This window comes from Lepisosteus oculatus, chromosome 11 (genome assembly GCF_040954835.1).
Source record: "Lepisosteus oculatus isolate fLepOcu1 chromosome 11, fLepOcu1.hap2, whole genome shotgun sequence".
In the NCBI taxonomy this organism is placed as follows: Eukaryota; Metazoa; Chordata; class Actinopteri; order Semionotiformes; family Lepisosteidae; genus Lepisosteus; species Lepisosteus oculatus.
In genome coordinates, this window is record NC_090706.1 from 39,728,781 (window position 1) to 39,751,959 (window position 23,179).

Below are 23,179 nucleotides of genomic sequence, written 5' to 3' on the forward strand. Positions count from 1 at the left end.
CTAAGATAAATGACCCCTCCTTGTCTGTGACGTGACGGCAACTTGGTTTTCATCGTAACCGAAACCAAACATCAGTAACCTTTGTATTTACTTTTCTGAAGCGTTTAATGAGACAATGCATGGTTGTCCTTCATAATGTGGTTACGTGCATACCTATGGGCTGCACTGATCAGCAATCGTGATTCCAATTGTAAATTAAAATGCAGTTCAGTTGCAGCCGGTCCTTCTGGGAGCGTGCTTGCCTGCAGTGATGCTTTCTGTGTTTGTGCAGTATAATCGAGAGGACGATACGTGCTGCAGTGGAGCAGCACCTGTTCGACCTACAGAGCACGATCGACCAAGGGATCAGCAGCTATGAGAGCCGAGGACCACCCAGCCAGGAGGACGAGAGGTAAGGAGCACCCAGGTTACGGAGCCCTGCCAGATTCTGAGGATCGGCCCGATCGTACCAGCTGACCCGTGAGATGTGCCAAGTGCAGAAACCAGCAGGCTCGAGCACCATCTTGTGCTCTCCAGCTAGTACGTCATGCAGGGTCTCACGGAGATGCTACGTAAGAATTGTATTGTTGGGTAAATTGCACATCACCCCTGGCTGTGCTCATTTTCGCACCATGGAGCTCGGTGTGACCCACGAATGGAGAGCACTGGTACCATACAAAAGCGTGAACCATGCACACGCTTTCATGGAGCCAAGCCTGTAAGGCTAGTACAATGCTGGGGTTGTTTGTACAGGGTAGCAATACAGAGTATTGGAGTTCACGCTTAAATAGTTACGTTGGCAACCATGTTATCAAAAAGCTCTGATTTATCTCAGTAGAGAGAGAATAGGGTGTGATAGGATTCCTGCTGTTGTGTAAACACACAGGAATCTGTCTGGAGCCACTTTTTTTTTTGCTGCTTAATGTTTTATTTATACATATCATTTCAGCAGCATAATAAGGTTTTCTTCCATTGTGTCCCAAACTTGAGACCATTTGCAGACTTTTAAATCCTGGAAGGGAAGCGACTCAGCCTTTGTTTCCTGTTTACAATTAAAATCTTAACTGTAGAAAAACTAAATCAACCTCTTAGTAACCTTCTACAAAATAGTCTTCCAACTTTCTTGGAATGAACGGGGAAGGCGTCTTGTGTTCGTGAGTGCATACTATAGTTATTGTGCTGCATTAAAATCGGCAGCAACGGACCCAGTGACTCACAAATTACAAACCAGTTCAATAAAAGCACGTTAAAAAGCTTTTTTGGCTTTTCACTTAAAATCTAAGGCCTTTTGTTTTGTTGGCAATTTAAAGCTTTGGTCCCGGATTATTTGAGAAGATGTTCTTGGGAGGGAGATCTGCTTCCCTTTGCTTTTGGAAAATTCGGATGTAGCTTTAAGAGATTCAAGACTCCTGCTCTATGAACAGCCTTAGACATTAAGTCTGATGGTAATTGGTCCTGACATTGTTCTTGGGGGGTGGTCCTCACCCTCATGTGTTTGTACCCCAGGGAAGGTGGCAGTGAGGAGCCTTCAGAGGGAGATGCTGAGGCTACACAGCCTGGCAAGGAGACAGCTGAGGCTGCAGGAGAAATGACTGAGAGTGAACAGGTAAGATATGATACCCCCCCCCCCCCACACACACACACACACACACACAGAGGTCTACCTGGCACCCTCCTCACCCATTCTGCTCGCAGAGCCACATAGCTGGGAGCCCAGGCTATAAGTTGGGTTAGCTTGTGAAGTGATGAGTGAGCCAGTTAGCTTATATCATTCCTCTTGTTGACATTTGCAAGGTCAATTGCTGATAGCATGGTTTATTTTAAAGTATAATGAAAGATGCAGTTTACACACATGGAAAAACTCTCCTAAAGCTGGCAGTAGCTGTTTTAAGGACAGTTCTTTCCTAAATACAGATGGTATCTGTGTGCAGTTATCTTCCCTCGTGTTCCAGCTAAGAGACTTCTTAGTTTGAACTTCTAAACACAGCTCTAGATAGGATTCAGAGTGCTATGTTGAAAATTAATTCATTTTAGGTTTGCCCAGGGTTTTTGCGCAAGCAAAACAGGATGTGCTTTTTTCTAGTCTAGGAAGAGACTAAATAATATGAATGATCTGATTTAGACCAGGTTTATGACCAAACAAGTCCTGCTCTGAGGTTTTCTGTGTTCATCGCAGTGTTTTCACAGGATGTCGGGCACTATGGGGGCTCTGTGGTGCAGTACTGTAGTTTCTCCCCTGCCCAGCTTTGCTGTGCGTTTTGGCTTTTTAAAGTGTTTCCCAGTCCAACCTGTGGTTGCCCAGCTCTGGACCAGCCCGTGAGCACTAGAAAGAGGGGCAGGAGGTTTGTTTTTCACTGATGTTCTGTTGAGAGTTCCTTTCCCTCCAATTGACAAGGTCCAGAGCTGGGCAAAGCATCCCCTGTCAAACCCAGAGATGCATGTGCTAAAAGGAGTTGCTTGTTTTTAGACCAGGGAGGGACAGCAGTGTATGTCCACTGCAGACCAGCAGCCTTCAGGCCTCTGTGGAAATGCACAATCCGTCAGAACAATGTTGCACATGGGGCCAATAGTAATGCAATTATATCCTCTTATAAAGGCAATTGCTTTCACCTGAGTAAACTTGGAGCTACCAGAGCACTGGGGTCTGAATATGTATGCAAGCAGCATATTTCCATTTGTGACTTTTAAGATATCTGCTGACAAATGCCATAACTGTCTTTTAAAAGTTTTCTGTTTGAACACGTGAGTTTGTAATAAAAATAATGATTGGAAAATGATGTGTCGTTTGTAGTCCAGCAACATTTTAAAACTTTTAAAATACTCTTAATACTCCGGTGCATTTATCAGTGGTTCCATTGTGCCGTTCAAAGGAGCCGATGGAAGTTTCAAAGTTGTGCCGTCTTTCTGCTTGTCTGCAGGCTGCAGGGGACCCCTCTGCTGAGATCGCCACCTTGCTGGAGAATTGTGGGGTGAGCCAGAATACCAAAGATCTGGTCGATGCGGAAAACATCATCAATACAGCCAGGTAGTGTGGTGGTGACAAATGCCCCCATCTTTCATAAGAGGCAAAGATTCTGTAGGCTTGACAGCATATAACGCAAAGGCAGGGGACTGTCGCTAGAGCTGGCATAAGCTGTATTCAGGCACCTGTGTGGACCTTTTCTCATTTTGATGAGAAGTCAGATTGCAGTATCCATCTAGTGAGGATTACGGTTTTTAATCTTGAAAGACACATTCTTGGCAGGAACTTTGTTTTTGTAATCTGCAGATAGCCGGCTTGCCAAAAGTGTGTTAGCAAGTCTATAAAGCCATCTGTTTTAGTTGGTCATAAAGGGGTCACTTAGAAAACAGTGCATTGTTAGGGAATTATCTTAGGACATTTCATCGTTTTGACGGGCCCGGTGAAAGTGTGGTCTGTTCAGGTTAACCATGTTGGAATGCAAGTTGCCCGTTTGTGAAACAAAGCAGTGCCTTGGCTTTCAGCCCAGGATCCAGTGAACTTTAAACTAATTCTTTAGGCTACTATTTAGACAACTTATATATTGACTTTTATTTAAATACATTTATACATAGTGACTAAAGAATTGCACATTTTCCATCTGGAAACAGAGTACTTCTCCACAAGGCAAGCAGACTTCTGATGGTTTCTATATTTGCGTTCCTTTTCTCCGGCACTTTGTATTTTATCTTTACCAAGAGACAGCCTCGGTTGCAGACCGGCTCTGAAGGCTTTCAGATAATTGGTTCTGTGTAAAGCAGGTCTGTCAGGACTGCAGCTTAATTGATGTTTATTGGTTCAATGGGAAATATTTTATGCTTTTTCGAAGTCTCTTAAAGCTAGTAATTTTAACAGACTACCTTAATTCAGTAGTTATTAAAACTATTTTCAGGCTCATCTAAAAGCTTTACCTTTTTTTTTTATTTAATCAACTATTAGAGGAGTAGAATAATTGAAGGCTTGAGCTGAAACTAAGCATGAGAATTCTCTTGTCCTGCAGGGAAAAAAGCTTATTCCCCTGGTTCATGCTTTGTAGGAAGGTTTTGAAGTAGTCAGCACTGGTTGGCCAGGTTGTTCTAATTTGTTCAGGTTTTACCATTTTAGTTTTTTATGCCTTTGAGAAAATCGCATCTTGTTTCTCTTGTTTTTATTCTTGTTCTGTAAATCCAACATGTTGGATTGAAGTGTTGAAGTGACAGTTTTTTGTGTTGCACTTTATTTGTAGGCAGGAAAGCTGCCAGGATCCTGAGAGAGGCTCTGTAGCTGATCTCATCACATGTGTAAGTCCACAGCATTGCTGGAAAAGTCCAGCGCTTTTTTAAAGCAATATTCCTCTCGGGATTCAACCTAAGCTATGTGTAAAAATAACCTTCCGAGTTTGTAAAAATAATGCAGGGTATATTACTTTATGCACATGGCTGAAGCAGGTTTCAAGCACCAGCAGGATAGTTCTGGAGATGGGTGAGAATGAGGAGAGGGGATTATTCATAACGGGTCAGGAGTTCCCAAGTATCTGTCCTGATGCCTTTCTGGTCTTGGAAATTAAAACATGCTTATTGATCTGCTGTCCCCTCTGCTTATCACGAAATAACGGGTTTAATTAAAAGGTAGGACAAAACCTGAATCTTAATTTTTCATGCACGGGAGGAAAGATACCGAAGAAGAAACTAGGTTAGGGGCTTAAGAGAAGCTTTTTAAGAGGGGCCTGACTGGGCTTTAGGATTCAGTAAGGAGCTCCTAATTTCGGGCACTGTCTCCTCTCTCCCTTCAGGAATGGCTAGTCCCTTTCCTTTTCAATTTCTTATAAATATAGCCCATTGTAATTATACAAAAGCAAGCTTTCGCTATCAGGCAGTGGAAGCAAAGAGGGATTTTACAGACGGGTGGGACGCTGAGTGTGTGGCTTCTCCATCTTCCCTGATTACTGCCTGACTCCTCTCCCTCCTCCAGGTGCCCAGCGGGGAGGAGCCCGACCTGAATGCCAACTCCGGGTCGGGGGGGTGCCCCACCCCTCCCTTCGACCTGCGTGGGATCTTCCAAGATGGGGAGTGGGAAGGTAACTTCTGCTTCCAGTTATACGCGCTGTCGGAGCTGGGACATGGAAAAAGGACGCTCTCGGAGCGATTTTCTTGTAACCTTGGGTTATTAAACTGGGTCAGCTTTAGGATGGGAGAGCCCAGCTTTGGAGACATAACGCTACTGTCCATTTCCTAAGTGTTGAGTGGCATAGAGAGCAGTTGCATTGTTTGACTTTGTTATCCAGCTTACATAAACCTTTTGTTAAGGATTTTCAGGGTAATGCAGAATGCGTTAACGTGTATTTGTATGCACGACCCCCCGTTGTTCCCAAGATTAATTTCTCCAATTTTGATTCAGCAATCACTTTGCAGACAGTCTGTCCTGATGCGCTGCTTTCATTTCCCCAGTTACTTCATCTGGAAAGTGCTGAGCATTAGCTTGAAGTCATAATGACTTTAACTGCTGCTCTTTGTGGCTTATCTCAGTGTTGATTAAAAATGGTAGTATCTTGAGTAAAACCAAGTGAGTCATCCCAGACTAACCATATGGATGTACAGGGGATTTAACACTTGAATGCACGTTTTGTCATGTTTGGCTCAGGGATCCGACTAAATCGTTTATCGTAATTTGAGTACCTTGCCCTCTGTAGCTTGTGATTTAGTAGGTAGTGGAAAAAATACAGCCTCTAGTGTCGTCTCTTCTCTTTATTTATGGAATGATTGGCTTTGGAGAAACATTGCTTTATCTCTGGTGGAACACTAAGTTCAGACCTGATGGAAGTGGGGTGCTTAGCCCGGTGACGATGATCTTTTTCGGGAACAGCTGTGATTGGAAATGAAAGCAGAGCGTGGGGGAGGCTGCAGGAGGCGGTGCTGAGACACGAATGAGCCCCTGAATCCCGAATCTCGCTGCTCTCTGGCTGGTGGTGGTGCGTGTGCGTGGGCGTGGGGTGAGGTTGCTCTGATTGTGCTGTCTGCTCACTGCGGTGTTCTCTGCTATTTTTTTTTTCCCCATTCTGTCAGCACCATGCCTGATCACTTTCCCCCTCATTGACTTCAAATCTATGCACCTGCAGACGGATGGGGAGGGTAAGTATGCTCTTCGAGATCCACCCTCCTGCCTACCTGCCTGTCTCGTGACAAGGGAGGGCTTTTGTATGAACTTGCTGCTTGGAGGGCTCTGCTTACCATTACCATTGAGATTGCATCTGAATCATTCTCCGTTGCAATTCATTCTGCCCGAGGCAGACGTTGAATACGACCCTAATGCAATGTCCCATTTGCGTCACATGGTGAAAACCCTGTAAAGCGACCGCCTGGATCACGTTATGGACCGCTTTACTACTGCGAAAGGAATAAGGGAATGATCTCGGTCCCAATTCTGAGGCTGAAGGCAGTTTCCACATGGAGAGCGGTCATTGTGCAGTCCATACGAAGCTGCCCTTTTAACCCTCTCTCCCTCCCCTCCCTGCAGGAGTGCTGCTCTCCTGTACCAAACCACGTAACCTTTCTTTATCTGCAGCTGTTGCACAAAGCACCGAGTCTCCCCTCTGTGACCCCACGGCTTTCACTCTGCTTCCCTGCACCTGGACTGTTGGGCCTCACTTGTGATTCCATCCCTCAGCTCAGCAGCCTTGTCTGTTCTCCAGTCCGTCCAGGTGTTCTCCGACTGCTTCACCTCTGACCTTTACCCCCTGTCTGCCCCCCGTTCCATCTCTTCGCAGCTCCGTGCAGTGCCTCTTTTTAAACTTGCCCATCCGTGTCCCCCGTCTCTGTCGTTTCTCCTCTCGTGTCGGTGTCTCGGTGCACCTCTCTTAAGGTTACCCACAGCTTGTACAGCCAATGTACAACAGGGTCAAAATTATTTAAAGGTATTTCAGTGTTTTTTCTGAAATTGTTTAAAGAATTTTCCGGTCCTTGGAAACATTCCTTGATGACAGCGGTTTGATGCAATTTTCCAAACCAAGTGTCGGTTGTTCAACTGATGGCTGTATTTTTTTTTAAATAATTCATGTCGGGCATAGAAAGAGTGACCAAGCTCAGAGCTTTGGGCTGTGCAACGTTGAGAGGAGGACATTATCTTAATAATCCCGAAGAAGCTTCTATTCAAGATTTTGTTGGGTGTGAATTCACTCTGCCCTAGAGACCTGCCAAAGACATTAGAGGCAGAGCTCTAATGAAAAAAAGGGAGCATCCTAGCTAGCGTTCAAAGGACGGCTTTAAAGTAGTGTGAATTCTTTTCTTTGAAATACAGAATTCCTTTTTTAGACTAAAACAGCTCTTGTGCTCTAATTTGCTTTAGATTCTTTAGACGCATCATAATACGCCCTGCTTTTTTTCTTGAAATATTTTCCCCAGTCAGCCTACACAGAATATTGAGTAGGTAGCTGCGTCAGCATGTGTAGGCAGCAAAGGAACAGGTAAAGGGTTTCATTTCCAGTCCAAACGAAAAGAAAAGAGACGCAACATTTTGACTGTGGAGCCTTCTTCAGTTCTGGAAGATCTCAAACCTGAAGAAGGCATCATAGCCAAAATGTTGGGTCTCTTTTCTTTTCCTGTCAACATAGAATAAACCTTTACCTGTTCGTTTGCACGCAGAATATTATTGCTTGTGCTTTAGTCAAAATGTTATTGTGACTCAGAGGGAATTAAAGACCGTATGTTCTTCTCTCCTCTTGTTTCCCAACACACCCACACTTGAGCAAAACTTCCATCTCTGTTTTTTTTATGGTTAAATTGTCTGTTTTGGGTTGGATTACATCTGTTGTCTGTGACTCCGCACCTCACATGTAGCTGCAGCTTTCACGGTGTTGCCAGCAACAAGCTGAAACTGTTCTTGAACTCTGTGAGATGTTTGCGTTGTGGCATAAAGAAGCCAATCTTTGATCCAGCACCCTCTGAATGTGGTCTTCCATAGCACTCGGTCTTCCCACGGAGGCATCCCAAGGATCTTTGTTGGTTTCTTATGGTGTTTTAATTACTTTTAACACAGAGAATATGCAGTTGTGCGTTCTCCTTACTTTGTCACTTTTCCCTTTTATGATCCTGAAAGGGCTGACATCCGTTTTTTTAAGTCTCCCCGTCGGTTACCGAAATGAAAGCCGTGTCACAGCAGAGACGTTTACAACGTAGAGTCCTGCAGCAGCATGACAAACCTAGCTAGTTTCTGATCATTGCAGAAAATCCGAAGGGGTGTCAGTTTTCCACCTGCGGCTCCGACTGGTGGGAGCTGTTCCCAGGCTTGGATTTTTTTCGGCTGGGCTTCCTACGTAACCTGCGAGCGTTTCCGCTTCTCTGGGTTAACGTGGCGCCTCTTCTGTGCCTGCCTGCCGTCTTGCAGACCCGGTGCCAGCGTTCAAGTCGTGGCAGGAAGACCGCGAGTCGGGCGAGGCCCAGCTGTCCCCTCTGGCCGGCCGCATGGTGCCAACCCCATCGGAGGAAGATGCCCACCCCCTGCTCGCCCGCCGTTTCTTGGACTTCGGCCACAGTCAGCGCTTCCTGCATCAGGATCCCGACGCCACCTCCCCAGCTAAAGCCTCGTCCCACGGGAGGTAGGGTGCAGACCCGTTTTCATCCCCAAATTGGAAAACACACGTGCCTCGACAGGACCTGAAGGGGGACTGTTCAGCAGACACCGAATTTGTCACTGTACTCCTTTCAAGCATTGTTTCATTATAATGGCAGTTACATCTTCACGTCGATGACATCTTCCAGACGGTGTTATGAAGTGATAAAAAGGCTAGATAGCCAGAAGTGTAGAATTCAAATCCAGGGATTTAAACTTAAAATGGTACATTGCTCTAGTTTCGACTCATTTAGAGTATCAGGCCTCTCATTTGTTACCTTTCTTGTGTTTATGGTAGTTCCCAGTTCACACTTAGTTCTTTGTAACACATAGAAATGTTTTTTTTTTTAAAGCACCCAGGACCGAGGATTAGTTAGCCCTTTTTTGTTCCTTATTAACAAATGCTCAGCCCTGGCTTAGTTGCGAACTCGGCCTCCCCCAGAGCACAAGAGCCTTTATCTTTCATAGCACTGCTAATGCCCCCCTCGCCATCCCCACATCCTCTCAGACCTCGCCGTGCCTCCTTCAGTTCCAAAGAGAGTGGGAAGGGCGACCCCGTGCCCCACCAGCTCACCAAGAAACTCCAGAACCTCAAGAAGAAGATCAAGCAGTTTGAGGAGCAGTATGAGAAAGAGAGGAATTACAAGGTGAGTTGTCGTCCCGTGGGGAGACCGTTTGCGGATCTCCGAGGCTAGGGGAAACACCGCCCCAAGCCTTCTGGAGTGAGAAACCCTGCCTAGCTTTCAGGAGCTCATTCTGTCTGTAATGGGTTCGTGAAAGAAACCAGATGCATTTCAGAATCCCACTGCAGACTGTGTTATTTATGTCAAAATATTTAACTTACCTATGATAAATGACTGTAAATCACTGCAAGAAAAGCTTGCTGTTTTCCTGTATTATCGCCTGATGATAAAACAATGTCTCCTGCAGCCGTCCTACAGAGATAAGGCAGCTAACCCAAAGGTCTTGAAGTGGATGACGGACCTCACGAAAGTACGAAAACAGATCCGAGGTAGGTAACGTGCTTTATGTGACTTATTTTTAAGCTGGAGAATGTTGTGTGCCATGAGAACTGGGAAAAGCAGGCGATGCCTTCAGCAGATTGTTCCAGACGAAGCTGCATTGTAGGGTGGGGTGGGGGTCAACAGTCAGAGCAGAGAACCAATTCATTCGGGCTTCCTGGAGCTCAGAGGTGAACGTCTCTGCGAGAAGACCGAATTGTCAGAGCACATGATAAACTTGTGTAGTCTTTCTCCTTGCTGTCAGTTTGACACACAAGACTGTTGCAGGGCCTATTAGATCTGTAAATTGGAGGCACTTACTGTGTGCATCGTATTTTCACTGTCTCTCGCAGTTCATTAAATCTGACAAATATCAAGGGAAATAGAACCATAAGATGTTTGCATCCATCAGCTCACTATTCTCTTTCAGTTAGACTGTCTCCATCATGTGTAATCTGCTTGCTCAGTACTAGGTTCTTGGAGGTCAGTTCTCAGTGGTTAAACTCTGGAGAATGTCCTTATAAGACTGTATCTGCTGTGCAAATGAAAATCAAAATGTCAGCCGTGGCTCCATTAAAGCTCCCTTAGAGATCATCTAATACCTTTAATTATTGAGTGTGAGGAATTAACTTCAGAAGAGCCGGCTTATGAGTGAGCGAATCTCGTATTCATACCGAAAGCATGGAACAATTCAAACCATGCCAAGGAGGGTATTCTTAAAGGATGCTGTGAGGATGTTAGCATCCTCTGGCAGTGTTTAATTCATCACAGAGCTCCCTTCTCTCCACAACTTTCTGCTGTTTCCAGCACAAAACATCAGCAGACTTTTTCTTTTTGATTACATCCCATTTCACACTCCCGCCTTCCCACACGCCCACCAGACAGGAGTCTGTATGCAGAGAAATGCCTCAGTTCAGTGGTGTAGCTGATAGTAGTGAAAGTCATTTCTAAATTACTGTTCGGGTAACTTGTTTGTTTGTCGGGGGTTTTGCCCAAGTCAGTTGCTTGAATGCTGATTCCAGGAGAATCCTCTCTGGTTCTGAAAAGCTTGTAGTTTCATTTCTGCCATTGGGGATTTTCTTAGGTTTCAATGCAAACCTCCGTCCACAGATGTTAGGATTTGCTGCGGTCTCAGTAGAGTAAAGCATAAACTGTGATACAGGGTCTTCCCTATATTAAGCAGCACTTTAGTTAATGTATAGCAGAAGCTGAAACGTCCTTTAACGCTGCAATAGTTTTTCACTCCAGCGAGCTTTGAGCAGAGACTAGCTTCACCCTGCAGAATGGAAATCGGCCTGATAGATGTGTTCATTCTCAGCGAGGCTCCTGGCTGACCCACTCTCCTTCTGTGGAGAGGAGAGGTGCGTTCCTTCTGTGTTTCCCGGTGCCAGACGGGCTGTCCAAATGTATTCAAAATATCCCCATCTCTCCCGCTCCCCACTCTCGATCCCTGCAGACACTAGGCAGAAGGCCTCCGAGGGGGACCTGGCGCCCCAGCCCCGGCCGAGGAGCAACACTCTGCCCAAGAGCTTTGGCTCCACCCTGGATCAGGGTGCGTCCGAGGGGAGCTCCGAAGGGGAGGCCCAGGAGTGCCGGCCCACGCGAGAGGAGACGCTGGAGCTCATCCAGCGCCGGCTGAAGGGCAAGCGGGAAGAGGACAGCCGGCCGGAGGACGTCAGGGTGAGGATCCGCTCCTCCGTGGGGAAGGAGGAGGGTTTCCCCGCTTCAGAGCAGCGGGAACTGTTGACCGACGTCCCGGACTCCATACCGCCACCGGCGTGCTGAAGTCTTTCTTCAGTCAGTCCAGGTCTCCTTGCTAACTTGCTCACTTCCCTGTGAGGCACAGGGGAATAACAAGAAAACAAGATGTCAGTGGTGCTACCAAAGCACGATCATAGTAATCTTTCAGCGATTTAAAGGTTACAGATGACCTGTCCTAACAGTTCGTTTGCACAAGTCTAAATGGCATGAACCAGGACAAGGGGGCTTCAGAAGACGGCGATTATTCGAGAGGCAACAGTGGCTGCATGCAGGAACAGCTTAAAGGCAGGATTGCTTAATGAGTGGAGCCAATGAACCTGCAGCCCTGAACTCATTCGCCTAATGTTTCGTACCCATATGCCTAACCTGGCTTTCCTGGTTTTCACATTGACACAGAAAATGACCAAGGAGCAGCTGTCCGGTGAGAAGACCGTGCTGCAGAAGAACCTGCTGTTCTACGAGAGTATCCATGGACGCCCGGTAAAGCCTGCTATGTTTATACTCGCATATTTCTTTATATATACAGTACCGTGACGGTGGTGTTTTTATTCCTGCCGTATCCTTACTTGTGTCAAAATGCAGGGCCTGCTCCGACCGGACTAACTTTACAAAGATCTGTTTGAATCTTAGCTTTTTTTGTATATAGGCGTCTTAAATCTTGCTGAATTAGAAACAGCGAAGCATGTGATGGAATAAAGCACTGGAAATACCCCTTCGCAAGAGCAAAACCACTAACTGTCATATGAGGGGTGCTTCTTCTGCTTGCCTTATAAATAAATCTGCTGGCGGTGTTCCTTTAATTAGGATTACCATTAAAAAATACATGTATTTATACCCCAAGCAGCAAAAAATAAAATCAATTTTTTACTTGGCCAGTGTTGTAAAACCATTGCAGCCATATCACCCTGCAACTCACAACTGGCAACCCACTGAAGTTAAGCAGGTGTGAGCCTGGTCAGTACCTGGATGGGAGACCTCCTGGGAAGAACTAAGGTTGCTGTGGTCATTTTCTCGATAAGTGTAGGGGTGTAACCCCGGTGTCCTGGCCAAATTTCCTATTGGCCCTTACCAATCATGGCCTCCTAATAATCCCCATCTATGAATTGGCTTCATTACTCTGTTCTCCTCCCCACTGATAGCTGATGTGTGGTGAGCGTTCTGGCGCACTATGGCTGCCGTCGCATCATCCAGGTGGATGCTGCACATTGGTGGTGGTGGAGGGGAGTCCCCATTACCTGTAAAGCGCTTTGAGTGGAGTGTCCAGAAAAGCGCTGTATAAGTGTAAGCAATCATTATTATTATTATCTGTCACTAGGCAGTAGATTTTTCTAAGCAAAGTATTACTGCATGAGTCTTTGTAATGTACTAGACCCTCATCTGTACTGCACTGACACTGTGTATTTTAATTGTGCTCGTTAGATACATTGAGTTACCTTCATTATAATGTTGATTGTTAAGTGGTCTTTTTATACAGCGTCGCTCTTGCATCTCAAGGCACTTGACAATAAAGGCAAAATCATTAGACATGCACATAAGTGATTTAATATACCATTAAACCGGACTAGAGGATAGGTCTTGCAGGTCTTAAAACTGCTGTACACTAAGATGGACTTGGAAATCATGAAGTGAACAGATTAAAAAGTAGCACCATCACTTATCAAACTAAGGCCAACACGTTTGTGGAGTTGATGCAGTGAAGCCAATCAGCACAACAGCATATCGTCATAACAATCAGAGAGTCCTGCCTCCGTTTTGTCCCTCTGTGGTATGGATAACCTCGACTGACCACTTTGACTTTCTTGGCAGGTGACCCGCGAAGAGAGACTGGTCGTCAAACCTCTTTATGACCGGTACAGGCTCGTGAAGCAGATGTTGACCCGCGCCAGCATCACGCCCATCATCGTACGTCTCCTCTCTCTCCTTGCTTCCCCGGCTGTCTGTGGTGCAGGGCGCGAGGGGCCAGGTTATTTAAACCAGCCGTTATGGGGTGGGGTGGGGGTGTACTGTTAATCACGATATAACATATACCTGCCTGCTGCCTCAGTCCAGCGTTTTTAAATGCCAGCGCTGCTTGCACCTGAAATGGACCCGACAGGCAGTTTCGGTGACTGTGGGGTGATGATAAATCGTTAACCATGGGTGTCGGCTCCTGTAAAAAAAGCGCTAGAATGCGGCCTGCTTCTCTCGCTGCTCTCTTTGCTAATGGCTGCCCTATGCTTTTAGGCCTCGCCATCCAGCAAGAGGAGGAGCCAGATGCTGCAGCCCATCATTGAGGGAGAAACGGCACACTTCTGTGATGAAATCAAGGTGGGCGATTGCGCCCCTCTGCAGAGGAGAAATTAGTTTGATTATCCTTCTCACACACCTAGTCTCCCTCAGTCGGACACAAAACAGCTGATGAGCTGAACATTTGGCTTTTTTTTGAATCAGGAAAACCTTTCAGGACTTAATTTTTTCCATTAATGGAGCAAATCCAAAGAATTGTGGCTTCATTTTTTTTTCTGATCAGTTTATTTTGTATCCGCTAATGCTTTCTTGCTAAAAGCAAAAAAAAAAATGAATTGGCTTTTAGAGGAGTATTAATTTGCACATGGTAATTTCAGTGTGTTCGTGTTTTCGGTCAAGAGGCGAGACAAACCCACGCTGGCATGATTAACGATTCGATCTCAAACACCCCTGCAGTCACCTCTGCCTGTTGGAATACAACAGCTGCACGGAGAAGCATGGGGTAAATGTTGCTTCTTTGCCGGTAGGAAGAAGACGAGAACGAAGAGGAAGAGGGGGTGTTCATGGAGACTTCAGAGGTCACCATTGTCCTGGACCCAGCTGCCCAGCCGTGCTCTCCGCAGGCCCAGCTCGACGGGGAGGTCAACCCCAAGCTGGAGGAGAGTGGGGGCAAACTGGCCCTGGACCTGCGGCTGTCCAGCTCCAACGCGTCATCCATGTGAGCACATCGCGCGCTGCGCTGTCCTTCCGTCCCGCACATCGGAGACACCTGTAAATGAGAGAGCAAGCTGTGGTCAGCTGACAGCCCAGCTCCTCGGTCCAAATCAAGAGAGGACCTGGACTGACGTGTGAAACTAGTGCAGGCTGAAACGGAAGAGTATCTCAACCAGGTTTTACATTGAGTCTTGTGTAAATAAGTGAAAAGTGTCCCTTGAAGGGATTTTTTTTCTTCCTCTGTAAAAAAAAATCTGTAGATTTTATTTTTTAACTCCACCTTTTAAAGAAGGGACGGATCTGAGTGTTTGCCGATTGGTTTTCTTTGCAGACGGGCACTGGGCGCAATTCTAGGCTGCTCCATTTCAAAAACATGCGAACGTGTTACAGCAGTACTACCTCACAGCACTACTGCTCTGCACATTAACACACCGTATTTAATGTCTGTTTAAGGTACCAGACAGCATATTCTCCATATGGTTAAGGAGTATCTCTCATGCTGGGTGATTTAAGACAAGTGTCCCCTGTAGACCAGCCCTGTTGTGAGACGAGGGAATGCCCAGATGGCCTTTGCTGGACAAGGAGGCAGGAGAGGCCTTTCTTTGTGTTCTTCACGTTGCGTCTGTGTCCCCCAGGCCTGAGCTGTTGGAGCAGCTGTGGAAAGCCAGGGCGGACAAGAAGAAGCTGAGGAAGAGCATCCGCGAGTTCGAGGACGAGTTCTACCAGCAGAACGGCAGGTCAGTGGGCTGTCGGCGCAGCTCCTCACAATAACACCACCAGTCTCCTCTGCGAGTCCTTCTCCCAACTCCTCTGATCTGTTCCCCTCCTCTCTCCTCACCTTATATCTCCTGTCAGTTGAATTGATCCACTTCTTTCGCTTGTGTGGGCGTAATGCAGAGTTTTTCATGCTGTGTTCGCGAAACCTGGGAGCTCCCTTTTGCCTTTTTCCGCAGGGCAACGCTACGGCTCATTTGCCAAAACATTAGGAAGTCCCCCCCCAGCCCAGCGAGCAGCACGAACAGGGCACAGCGCGTTTACCACAGGGTTTTGAAATCCATCCCATTCTACCAGCTGAGGCTGTAATGAGGGCAGTGGTCTACGAAACCCGCTAGTTAAGATAAGAGAGATAAGATCACTTTATTAGCCATATAGGAATTCATATTTTCCCATACCCCAGCTTGCTCTCCATGAGACACAGACACACAGAGAGAGAAGCTTGGGGTCAGAGCGCAGGGTCAGCCATTGTACAGCGTCCCTGGTGCAGTTGGGGTTAAGGGCCTTTCTCAGGGGCCCAACGGAGTAGGATTCCTCTGCCGGCTGCGGGATTTGAACCAGCAACCTTCCAGCCTTAGCTACAGAACCACCACTCTGCCCCCTTTTTTTGTGGATAATTTTATTTAGTCTAGTTAATTTGATAGTTTTCAGTAGGACTAAGATCTGGCAAGGGAGTGGCTGTGTTTCGCTCTCCAGGCCACCCACACACTGCCTATCACTGTCAGTCTGTCTGGGGTCATAGCATTCCTGCAGTTCAGATTTCTTCTAGTTGCTCGTGCTGTCTGGCTCGCAGCTCTTCCAGCAGCGGCGACTGGGTTAACGTTCACACTGAGTGATGTTAAACCTGAGCGGTTTTGGATTCCTCCTTCCTGAAGCTTCTTTAGAATTTGTGGGTGCGCATCACATGTAAAGAGTTTATGATGACTCCTTCATTTCACGGTGAATTGCACTGTGCTGCCATTATGCATGTGCATGAAAATCACTTTTTAATGTCCTGGAGCACCCCCTTGAGGCCTTTCATGTTACTGCAGATAAACTGGAAATTGAGCAGGATTTCTTGCAGTGCCATATAAAGGCTGTATAGGTGTTATTTAATATGTACAGTATTAATGAGTAAATAGTCATCAGCTGACTCAAACATCTCTTTGCTGCCTTTCAGTTTTTCCTCGTTTGTCTCTTGTCCATCAGCCGCAGTGCTTGATTCTTAATGGACGTTGAGTCCCTTGACGCTGAAAGCTGACGCTTTCCTGTTGTGCTTCGTGTCTCCCGCAGGAACGTGCAGAAGGAGGACCGCGCTCCTATGATGGATGAGTACAAAGAATACAAGCGGATCAAAGCCAAGCTCCGGCTGCTGGAGGTTTTAATCAGCAAGCAGGACTCTTCCAAGTCCATCTAAGGCCCTAACTGCTGACCAGCGGTTCAGGGTTTCAGGTCAATGTTTTAGTGTGACTGACTGACCACCGGCACCCTGCACCTTTAGACATAGAAGAATGGGGCCCCCTGCTGGCACCTTGTTGGACTGCCGCACCCTGGGGGAGCACCACCGCACTGCAGGAATGCAGAGAAGGGCACGTAGGAATACCTCTGCTTTCATTTCCCGCTTCAGAACATTATTTAAGCACTATTGCCTGTTGTTGAGGAAGCGCTGCATCTTCTCCACCAATAAAAGCTGTAGTTTCTTCCTCATTTGTTTTTTTTTTGGCAAAAGCAGGAAGAAAATTTAGTCTTCAGAGCTACCGATGTCTTTAGTTTACAGCTTCAAGTTTCTTACGCTGGGATATCCTTCAGAAAAAAAAAACTTCAACGGAAATTAAACAGACCTGCATGTCGGATGGTCATAATATTGTAGCCTGTCATCTGTTTATCTATTTGGACTGAATGAAGCAAACTTTTTGAAACTCAAGATAACAGCCCATGCCATGGGTGGCAAATGGACAGATACGGAACCATTTTAAGAGCTTTACCTTCACTTATCAAGTACTGGCATTTTTTAATTGTGTGAGTATATTTATGAATCTGTATCTACTATCTACATATGTAAAGGTCAATGTCATTCATCTGCAAGAGTGACCATAAAAACAGGATCAAGGCGGCGGTGTGGGATACGACCATATACATATACTTGTCATATCGGCCTCGTCCTACTTTGCCGACCCAAGAGAGCCGACGGCAGTTTTATGCGGACTTTTAGTCGTCTCTTTTTTTAAAAAAAAAAGACGTTTAAATCTCTGTGTGCCTCAGAGAGGTGAACGGAATTTACTCCTGAAACGCAGCAAGGAAGACAGCTGGCTCGTCGGTTGAGGGGGGCCGATAATTCAATTCCATTGGCCCCCCCCCTCCCCACGTGGTGTCTGTCTGCATGTGTTGTGGACACCGCAGGGGCTCAGTGTGACCGCCAGCTGTTTGCACGGACACACGAGAGTGTGGCGGGCAGTCCCTGGAGCCTCGTGCTGGCCTGCGCCTTCATTGCCTCCTGGGCACAAAGTTTGTACTTGCAGAACCAGTGAGAGACTGTTTTCCTCTAAGGGACATTTCAAAAGGTTTCAAAACAATCAACATGTGTTGACCAGATACTGTTTCTTGTTGCTCTTAACTCTCTCCAGTAGTGACTGTATTTTATATACAGGCTTGAAAGACATGTTACAATTGTGTATTTTCTTTTTCATCTCGCTCTAACGCAAGCAGAAGAAAAGGGAAGTGGGTGTCTGCTTCATTGTGCAGAGGTTTCGGAATGAAGCCTGGCGAAATGCACATGTTACTGGAGGTTGCTGAAGTAGTACATCCCTGTAGTTTTCACTTGCCTGTCAGATGCATGCTACAGACAGTCACGGCTGTGAGCATGCGTCACTGCAGTTAAACGGTATAGCCTTAAAGGAAAAATCATGTTCCCCGGGCACAAGTTCCAGTCTGTCAGAATCTTGTTTGACAAGACGGGCACTGCATATATCTTAGCTTATATGTTTAGCTCACAAGGACGTTTTCAAACGGTGGTTTCAGTTATCGGAGCATCTGTACAAATATGTTGGATAGAAACAGCGCCACTTACTGTGCAGGAGTGGGCATGCTGCAGTCGGGCTCAGCTGGCTCTTGCAGCAGGGGATTCCAGTGCCTGTTACTGGGGAGTAACGCGTCATTCTGACACCGTCGTGTTTATCATCTGTGTCATTGCAGATGCAGAAGCGCATTTTAACATTCTGCATGCAGAAGGGCATGAATATCTTGGAGCACAGCCAACGTGAAACAGACTGTAGACCTACTATATATTTTGGGGCTTTTTTGTTTTGGACAGTGTATGGTTTACCTTACCTAAGGTTTCCTTCTCTGGGACTGTAACAGTGCAAAGAGGTCCTGCTGGTCAGACATCAGTAGTGAGGTATTATTGTATAACTCACTCAAAACCCAGCTGTTCTAAATCATCCAGCTGTGAGGAGTCAAGACAGAGTTCACTCAAGGACTCCAGAACACTTACATTTAATCTTTGCCTCTCTTTCCAGAAAGTTGGAAAAAGTCAGCTATGGGGCTCTCAAAGTTGTCACAGTAAAAGCGTTTTGTCTCCTGGCTCTCATTTTGTATGGGATCAGCTAGTTCTCTGTCTCAGCCCTTCAAATAACCAACAGTTACACCCTGCTTTGCACACATCGTTGTATCTTCTTTCTGCATCAGTGCATTGTGGGAAGAAGCATGGTTTTGTTTGCAGGATTTTGCGAAGCTGAATTCCGACCGAAAATGCAAATACTTTCGCAAACGGGAGCAGAAATGGGGATTTCAGACTGTGCCACCTCTGGGCTTCCACCAGGGAGTCAAGGCTGACCATACAGAGAAGAAGCAGGGAAGGTCTCCATGCAGCAGTTGGCAAATATTTATTAAAGGGTTGCTTCTGTTGTCGTCGGAAGTAGTTCAACATGGCTGATTTCTTCTCTGGTGCTTTTTTACCCCCTTTTCTTATTTAATTTCTTGTGTAACTGACCTTTCACTTGCATTGTATCTGCATGCAACCTCTCGTTATGGCTGCTGATAATTGTCGGTTTCCTTTTTTATACGTGTATACACACTGCATGCATCTTGTTGTGCTTTTCAAAAACAAAAAAAAATAGAAAAAAACGCGCTCGGAAGAGAGCGAAAAAAGGCCTTTTCTCCGTTTCTTGTAGGGCTCAAACTTGCCTCACGCATTTGAGCAGTCCTCATCCTAGAGAGCTGGTGTGTGTGTTGGGGGGGGGGGGTTTAGGTCTTTGTAAAGCAGCAACACCTGAAGAGTTGGAAGAAGTTGTTCAGGTGTCACAATTAAGTTATGGATGGGCTGATTGAGCTCGTTAAGAGCTGAGTTGTAATGAGGGCCTGCAGACACACCAGCCCTCAAGAATCCGATCTCCCTTCCCGTAAGGCAACTCCCGTCTCTCTATTCGCGAAGGACTCACTCTTCTCCAGGGTTTGTTGCTGACCTACGTAGGGGGAAATCATTCAATATGTTTTATGGTTTGATACTAGCTCTATCGAGCTCTTTAAAAGGGCATGAAGTTTCTATGGGTGCCTTTTATAGGTGTGAAATTAAAAAGAGACTTTTGCCAAAGTGTGCCCTAAAGGTTGCCGAGTTCTGGAGACCGAGCTCAATTAACAATTTAATTGTTAATCAATTAAAAAATTGAATTTTTTAAACAAACTTATCAGGGACAGGTGAATGCAGTGAAAGTAATAGAGTGAGAGAGAGAGAAGTAGGTAGGCTTCTTCACAAGAGTCTGGGTCTCCTCTCCCTAGCTGTGCTGGAAGAGGGTTTGTGATTGATTCATAGTAACTGTGAACACATATGAAATCAGGCGGCATGCTTTGCGAACAGGGACTAGGGAGTAGAAATTCGGTTATAGGCAGCGATGAGTTAGAGAAGGTCTTGTAATTCTGAAGTAGAGATCACCAGACGGATGTATCCTTCCCATTAAAGTGGTGCTGAGAGCTCTGCATACTGTGTACATTTTTGTACATGACTTAGGATCGTAGCATTTGCTGCATCTGCTTCATAACAAACCCGAAGGCCTCATTCTCTTGTGCTTCTGATATAAAAATCCTGGTGTCCCTCTGTGGAAAGAGGGAGGTGGGGGGGGGGGGGGACTGTGATGGAGTTTTGCACAGCATTCTGAGAATGCAGCCCTTGTTCTGTTTTGTTTTTTTAAAAGCACTACTAAAATCTGAAAGATGAATGTGATCGCTGTTAAGCTATTTTTACACGACCTTCACACCTCGTGTTACACTTGTGATCTGTATGATTCAAGGTCTGTGTTCTTTTTATGACTATTATATAATTTTGTATTTTTATTTTGTACACTCCCGCTCTTGACTGATCTTAGTGTAATAGCTCTTTATTGGCTTAAACGTCTGCTTTGTTTCGTAGAACCTGGTCTCTCTAGCGAACATGCATGGCAGAACTTGTATTGTTTTTCTTTTTGTGCCATGAATGATGAAGCAATAAACTAGACTGTATTCGTGGAAGGAGGGCATCTCCCCCTCAATATGTGCTTTTCCTTAATAAATTCATTTTCACACTGTTTTGGAGCATTTCAAACACTCAGTGGTGTCACAGAAACAGACTCGCAGGCTGTAGGGACAGGCAACGCCAAAAATACAGGATTCCCCGACTACCGTGTATTGGTTAGAAATACATCATAATTAAGTTAGGAGCTCTTGGCTTAATGACACAAACATTTTGGTGAATGCAAGGAGTCTTTCAGTGTCAAACTGCCCAACATTCTTCAAGAGGGGATTCAAACCCTGGTCACGGAGAGCCCCAGTGAGTCTTGCATGTTCGGCTGTTTTGAAAGATTGCCAATAATGGTAAGGACGTTTGCTTATCAAGCAAGTGACGTGTGTGGTAAAGAGCTCTTGTCCTCAACAGGTAGAGTATTGCATTTCAGTCCTACTTCTGGATTTTTTTAATAAAAGCTGGATGACATCCTTGGATCAGTTAGCTTAACACCAGAGAAGCAAGCTGGGCTGAATGGCCTCCTATTGTTTCTAACCTTTCTGACACTGTTCTTGAATGAGCTCCACATTACTTAACAGATCACCTGTTCCAGTGACCACGATGCAATAGTTCCAGACCTTTAGTAATTTTTAGGAATTGGTTTATGGGTGGTCTACTGAACTTGGACTGGAGCTCTCCAGGGAGCAGGGTGGGAGATCCCTTTCCTAGATTCTTCACACATCCCAGGGATCAATATGAAAGGGGTTTTCGTTTTTTATAAAATATTGTATTTCTTGAATCTGATTTGCTGAAGACCGTTGACAACTTTCCTTCCCTTCTGTTTTCGTGGTGGATATGTGCATCGAGTCAAGGAGGGGGTAAGGAGCAGATCTCTGGGACTTTAACACCGTGTCTAAATGCTCACCCAGACTACAAAAAAATGTAAAAGTTTACAAATACAGACTTCAGGACTGAGGAGTAATATTACTATTTACTGAGTACCAGTAAAGTAGCAGTATCACAGTAGCACGTACAGTATATTAAAAATTCCATTGTAAATGACCTGCATAATATTGTGGTCTTAAAACAGGAAGTGGCATCTATAAAGTTTTCCTTCTTGATGTCCCTCAAGTGTACTTTTTTCCCCATTATATTACTGATTACTGATCGTTCGCAGCTCGATCGATCACTTTAAAATACATTCAACTTCGGATTAAGGCACAGTGAGACCAGCAACGTAGTGACGTAGCTTCAGCTGCGCACAGCCACATCGCAGAAGGACGAAATTCACTGTGCAAGAGACGAAGGACACCGATCGACAGAGAGCACGCTTGGGTTGCTCCCACAGCCAGTGAGGACACATCACCTCGAGCGCTCCGACCCAGGGCTGAACTTAACGCTGAGCTGAGTTCATGGCGATGCATCTTCGTCACCCAGCCCGCCCTGGTCTAACGTCTGAGGCAAGTTAGCTGGTTTAACTGAGGCCTCAGCTGTTCTTTGTATAATAAAAAAAATTAAAATTGAATTCATACAATGTTATCATTAATGTTTTAATTAACGTTTTTCACCATAAATGAAATACGGTTCAGGTTCAGCACAGCCGACAAGAGTCGTTCAGCCGCCACCTTGTGGCCGATCTGAGAACTGCAGCCCACTCATACAAACTGTGGCTTGACCCGTCAATGTAACTGCTTTGTCTTACAGCCCCATCCATCCTTTTTCTAATCGCTCCATCCAATTCAGGGTTACAGTGGAGCCAAAGCCTATCTCCGCAGGCAACAGGCACCAAGGCTGGGTACACCCCTGATGGGATAGCAGGGCACATACAGATGCACACACACACAGCAGGGACAGTTTTCCCAGAAGCCAATTAACCTACCAGTACTTCTTTATGTGAAAACTCACACAAACATAAGCACAACGTACAAACTCCACACAGACAGCACTCCAGGTCCAGAATTGAACCCAGGTCCTCACAGCCCTATGAGGCAGCACACTAACCAATGCACCACCATGCCACTCTGTATTGAAGCCATTGCAGCATAAAATGAATTCTTCACCATCACTGCGATTACTAGCACTAAAACACTGTGCTAGTTTTTCTGGTTTTTTTTTTTAGGGTGAAAGACCTGATGATATTTGGAGATCAACAAATAAACTGGGCAACATGAGACAAAAGCTATCCTTTTGTTTGGAACATTTCTAATTCTCTTAAACCGTGTAACAGTGTTCGAGTATCACTACGTGGCAAACAGTTGAGAGGGGCCTTTGCATTCCTAGGCGGAGAATCCGGCTGTGAAAATGTTGCAGGTTTGAGTGTCAGAAGGTTGTGCAGATCTGAGTTTTCTTGCTGTTTCTTGCTGATGTTTTTTTTTTCAGAACAGAGAAAGTTCTGAAATCAGTTCAAATTCAAATTCATGGAGCTATGATGACAATTATTATTGAGACAGGCTCACTGTTCCTCAGGCTCGGACAGGAGATCACACACTGTATTATTATTATCATCATCATCATCATCATCATTATTGAGAGACAGGCTCACTGTACCTTAGGTGAGCGCCCCCTACTGGCCCCTCTAATACCTCTTCCAGCAACAACCTTAGCTTTCCCAGGAGTCTCCCACCCAGGTACTGACCACACACCTGCTGAGCTTCAGTGGGCTTCAGGGGTACCAGCTGTGAGTTATTGGCAGCT

General features: G+C 45.7%; 1 protein-coding gene across 10 annotated transcripts in view; it reads left to right on the forward strand.

The window, feature by feature from the left end:
* The window catches only part of fam13b (family with sequence similarity 13 member B), a 62,428-nt gene extending 41,856 nt beyond the window's left edge, over nt 1-20,572 (forward strand). For 5 of the 10 annotated variants that reach the window (XM_015349775.2, XM_015349776.2, XM_015349772.2 and 2 more), the window contains 16 exons: nt 272-391; nt 1,486-1,585; nt 2,898-3,004; nt 4,203-4,257; nt 4,928-5,033; nt 6,019-6,084; nt 8,336-8,546; nt 9,069-9,207; nt 9,491-9,572; nt 11,018-11,241; nt 11,719-11,802; nt 13,129-13,224; nt 13,546-13,629; nt 14,076-14,266; nt 14,898-14,999; nt 16,309-20,572. In XM_015349775.2, coding sequence (XP_015205261.1) covers nt 272-391; nt 1,486-1,585; nt 2,898-3,004; nt 4,203-4,257; nt 4,928-5,033; nt 6,019-6,084; nt 8,336-8,546; nt 9,069-9,207; nt 9,491-9,572; nt 11,018-11,241; nt 11,719-11,802; nt 13,129-13,224; nt 13,546-13,629; nt 14,076-14,266; nt 14,898-14,999; nt 16,309-16,432 — 1,891 coding nt within the window. In that variant the 3' untranslated portion in view covers nt 16,433-20,572. The other 5 variants (XM_015349778.2, XM_069195290.1, XM_015349780.2 and 2 more) reach the window with 5 other exon arrangements.
* Nucleotides 20,573-23,179: the final 2,607 nt, after the last annotated feature.